The sequence below is a fragment of the Hipposideros armiger genome, unplaced genomic scaffold (assembly GCF_001890085.2).
Source record: "Hipposideros armiger isolate ML-2016 unplaced genomic scaffold, ASM189008v1 scaffold_23, whole genome shotgun sequence".
Taxonomy (NCBI): Eukaryota; Metazoa; Chordata; class Mammalia; order Chiroptera; family Hipposideridae; genus Hipposideros; species Hipposideros armiger.
In genome coordinates this window covers 5887485-5892040 of record NW_017731373.1, presented here as the reverse complement: position 1 = coordinate 5892040, position 4556 = coordinate 5887485, and the positions used below count along the sequence as shown (strand labels likewise).

The window sequence follows — 4556 nt, the reverse complement described above, 5'->3', positions numbered from 1 at the left end:
ACCTGAGCATGTATACATGCCTGAAGTGGTAGTTAGAAGTCCTAAGCTCCGCAGAAGAAAGCTAAGAAGGAGCGATCTAAGGGCTTAGACTGGGAAGGGGGTATGGGATGGGAGTGGGGGAGAGTATGGGGACAAAGTATGGGCGGGGGTGAGGTATCAGGAAAGGAGTAAGAATTATAGGTCGCCTGGAATGTTTTTTTATTCCACCCAGATGCCAAACCATGTCCCTCCCCTCCTTCTAAATTCCACTCCAGATTCACCTCCAGTCTAATCCATCTCACTTGAGTTATTCTAGTTCCTCCAAAGAATTGCCTTTAGCACACACATATTCTTGGAACATCTGCAACTGATTATGCACAGACTTGAGCTGTTTAGATATGATTTGTGCTAATACGTGTATGAGGGTGCCCTGTTTCCTCTTCCTCACCCTCTTTTCCTCCCACGCCATAGGATCCTTGAGGTCAAGGACAAGCCTCTTTTTCCCCCTCAATTTTTATAGCACTTAATATGTTCCTGACACTTCATGGTAACTTAATAAATACTGATGACTGACTCTTCTCACAAGGTTAAGTAAGACACATTAACCCCAGTTGTATGATTATGGTTATTTTTGAAGATCCTAAATGACTCCCTTTAATAATAAAATACCTCAAGAAGTTCCACACTAAGAGTCTTGAATTGTTGCAGGACAATGTCCTAGATGTAGCAGAGCTGACTTCGTAAACCATGAAGACTTTGGCCAGACCATATGTGGGAGGCTCTTGGGCAGTAGCCCCCCACCCCATCTCAGTAGCTTCTTCCCGGTATGAGCCCCTAGACCTTCCTTCTTAGCTTTCTTCTCTCCCACTTAGGACTTCTAAAAACTGTCTTCAGTTGAATGGTGGTATTTTCAAAGAACCCCCACCTAAGGAGAGTCCCTCCCAAAAAGGCCAGGCCATGGCTGCTCTGCCCACATCCTCTGCATAGCCCTTCCTGGCCACATTCTGAGAAACAGAGGAGCGCTCCAGCCACATGATCCCTCCGCAAATTTCAGATTTGGAGGATGACTTCAGGCCCAGGCAGTAAAACTGATTTCAGGGTAACTTGGGTTTCCCGTGGGCCTCCCGCCCAGGAGGACGCTCCCCTCCCCACTGTGCCCCGCCCTGGTACTTCCCTTGGCAGCATCAGGTTACCAATCAAGGCAGGCCCAGCTCTCTTCTCTGACATATCCATGTCACTTATCATCTTTCCCTCTTATGGAAAGAGAGAAGGGGGGTTGTTAGAAACTTTGGTTTTGCTTCTCCTGGCAGATGCTAGTGAAAGCAAACAACTCAGAGGCAACTTTCGTCTCATCCAATTTCTGTGTAAGTGTGTATATGGGATATGTTTGCATTATTACAAGGAGGTCTGTGTCACCTCAACCCACCAGTGCTCTTGAGTTTTACAAAATCCCATGCAGCACTCAAGTAAGACTGGGTCCTATCTTGCTTCTCCCAGGCAAATTGATCTCTAAGCTCACTTCTGATTGCAAACTCTGTGATTCTCCAGTACTCAGAGGAAACACTGAGACACCAAGACTGACATGTGTACATGTACACACACACACACACACACACACACACACACACACACACTCACCATTAGGAAGCTGGTGCAGCTGAGATGGCAGGGCTCTGAAATAATCATGAACCAGTGCTTCCTGGGCGGAGACACGATCTCTAGGAAAGCCCTTCAGCATTTGTGAGGCCAGGTCTTCAGCTTCAGGAACCCTGCCCAACCTGGAAAAGAGGGAGAGAAAAAGAGAGTTTTCCTAGAGGACACCCTTCTGAAAAATAGAGAAAGAAGATGGCTAGAAGAGTGTTTCAAGTAGAAGTTTCCTGGGATTAGTAAAGTTGATGGCAAGTGGAAAAATAACCTCCATACTGAAACTCTTACCTGTCCTGTTACTAAGATGAAGGTGGAAAATCTCAGTATTCTGTCATTCAGCTCCCCCCAGCCTCCACAGAATCTCTGGCACCATGTATACACAAAGGACCCAGAATTATAATTATAGGAGCAGAAATATATAATTAAGGATTCTCCTTTGAGGGACACAGCAGCTCCCATCAAGCAGAAAAGCCCGAATGGAAACATGCTGCAAGGGCTGCAAGCATAGAATCCTGGAAGGGCAAGAGGGAGAGAGGCGATTCTGGAGGGTGAAGCTTGGGTGGTAAACACCCTTATTTATCATTTTTCTGAAGCTCAGCTCCCAGGGTTCTTAGCTAAGATGTTCTCTTGGTTCCCTCTGAGATGGAGCATAGGAAGAGAGGTAATTATGTACCCAAATTACAATAAGGACAAATCCTCAAGTTGACCTTATGTTGAATTATAAATTTGGAAATGAGCGAATCCATTAGTTGAGCAACTATTATGTGCTAGTAGGTGGTTGGCTTTGGGAGATACAGGCAAGACCCTGTCCTCTGGCAGCTTGGTCTAGTAGGAGTCAGGCACTAGTCAAATTATCCTACAAATGCATAAGTACAGCTGTGAAAAAAAGGCCCAGATACTTGATTTAGAGTGGGAGGAGTTGGTCAGGGAAGGCTTCCCTGAGGAAGTGGCATTTGAGCTGAGAGTTGAGGAACTGGGGCAGGGGAGGGTAGGTGATGTAGGCAGAGATCTATGATGTTCATACAGGCCGGGTGTGTGTGTGGGGGGGAGGAATGGGGGGAGTAGAAGTTTAAGAAGGGAGGAATCTTTAAAAAAAACATAAAAATAAAAATAAATAATAAAGAAGGGAGGAAAGGTCAGCTGGCTGGCCTGGAACCAAAGGGGAGAGGGGCAGGATATGAAGCTAGGGAGGGTGGCAGGGGCTGATCTTGTAGACCTTGTGGGTCTTCATGGTTCTTATTTCCTTATAATGTTTGAAAGTCTTTGCTAATCTAGTGCCAATCACTTAAGTACACCCACCTCTAGAACCCACAGACAGGTTCACAAGTGGAAAGCCACAAGATGGAAAACTGAAGGTCCCAGGAGGCAATTAACTGCAGGACTGATGTCCGATATTCAGAATTAGGTTGCATAGCCATGCAAATCCCCAACTGAGTAAAAATAGATGGCTTATTAAATGTCAAATATACATACCAATCTGAAGTGACAAAGAACTGGTACCCTTTCCCTGCCCAAGTGCCATGATGCAGTGATACTGAAAGTCCTGGCCCAGAGGACTTTGCCTAATTTGCCTAATTTTTGCATAAGGTTTACATAAGAAACTTTCAGGATCTGATTCCCATGACATAAAACTGTTTCTACAAACAGATAACTTTACCTTCAAACTCTGGATTAATTTAATTGCTTTACAGACTTAAGATAAAGAAGAAATTTGCAAATCACCGGTTCTTGCAAATTTCCAGGCCAGTTAGGAGAGAAGGGAGTCTGGGGTGGAGGCCTGCTCAGTAGCGAGTGGCCTGAAGAAGGGCTGGTGGGGAAAATATCTCCATCCATTTGCCTACCAGCACCTTCCTAAATAGGCTAAATGTTAATAAATATTATTTGTTAGGCTTGTGATGTTAACTACCAAATATGCCAAGAGGATTTTGCACAGTTAGAAGAACTCATCCATCCAATTAATGAGAGTCTGTTAATAAAGACAAGACTCCTCAGGTGAACCTGTCCTTCTAGTAACGTTTCAAGAAGTGAGAAGCTTCCAATGCCAAAATAATACATACTTATTGTTGAACACTTAGAAAATGCAGAGAAAGAAAATTAAAACTATTCCATCACTCTGAGAAAACGCTTTCACTCAAAGATCATCACCATTGCTTTGGTGTTCTTTTTCTTTTTCTTTAATCCTTTAGTTTTACGTGGATATATTTTTCATTCTACCAAAAAGTGGGCCCATACTCTACGTGATGTTATAACTTACTTTTTCCTCTTAACTATCTTGGTTATCTTCCCAGGACTTGGAATAGCCTTCTAGGACATAACCTTAATAGCTATATAGCATTCCATTATATAGGCATACCATAATCTACATAGCCAGACACTTGTTGAAGTTCTGTCCTTTTCTCGTTAGGGCGTGAGGGGGGTCTATTAAAGTCATGCTGTGACAAATATCCTCAAAAAGAAATCTTTGTGTACTTGAGCAATGATTTTCTTAGTATAAGTTCTGAGAATTGAAATTCCCAGGTCAAAGGATATGCAACATGTTAAAGTTTTTAATTAAGAACATCAGCTAGTTGTACCACTTTCCATTTCCACCAGCTGCCCGGGACAGTTCCCGTCTGTGTGTGCACGGAAAGCAAATTCATTCCAGCTGATCTGAATTGGCACAGGTTCTACTGCTTAGAAAAGTTGTAGAAAGGATTAAAATTATAAATCGATCCTAAAAGATGTGCTGGGGACTGGCCGAGTGGCGCGATGGTTAAGAACTGGCTTGGGATGCCAGAGGGCCCCGGTTTGGATCCCACATATGAAGGTCAGTAACACTGCCCTCTACAGCTAAGATGCTGTACAACAGCTCAACCTGGAGCTGTGCTGCCAGGAGTCACCAGCAATGGCGTAGGCTGCAGCCCCTGTGGCAGTGGGTTGCCATGGGCTAC

At 44.2% G+C, this 4556-nt stretch overlaps 1 protein-coding gene across 1 annotated transcript in view; it reads right to left on the bottom strand.

Moving 5' to 3' along the window:
- CDK15 (cyclin dependent kinase 15) overlaps window positions 1-4556 on the bottom strand; it is a 97004-nt gene that overhangs the window by 25040 nt on the left and 67408 nt on the right. The window contains exon 12 of the mRNA XM_019635615.1: window positions 1618-1757. Coding sequence (XP_019491160.1) covers window positions 1618-1757 — 140 coding nt within the window. The remainder of the gene's footprint in view (window positions 1-1617; window positions 1758-4556) is intronic.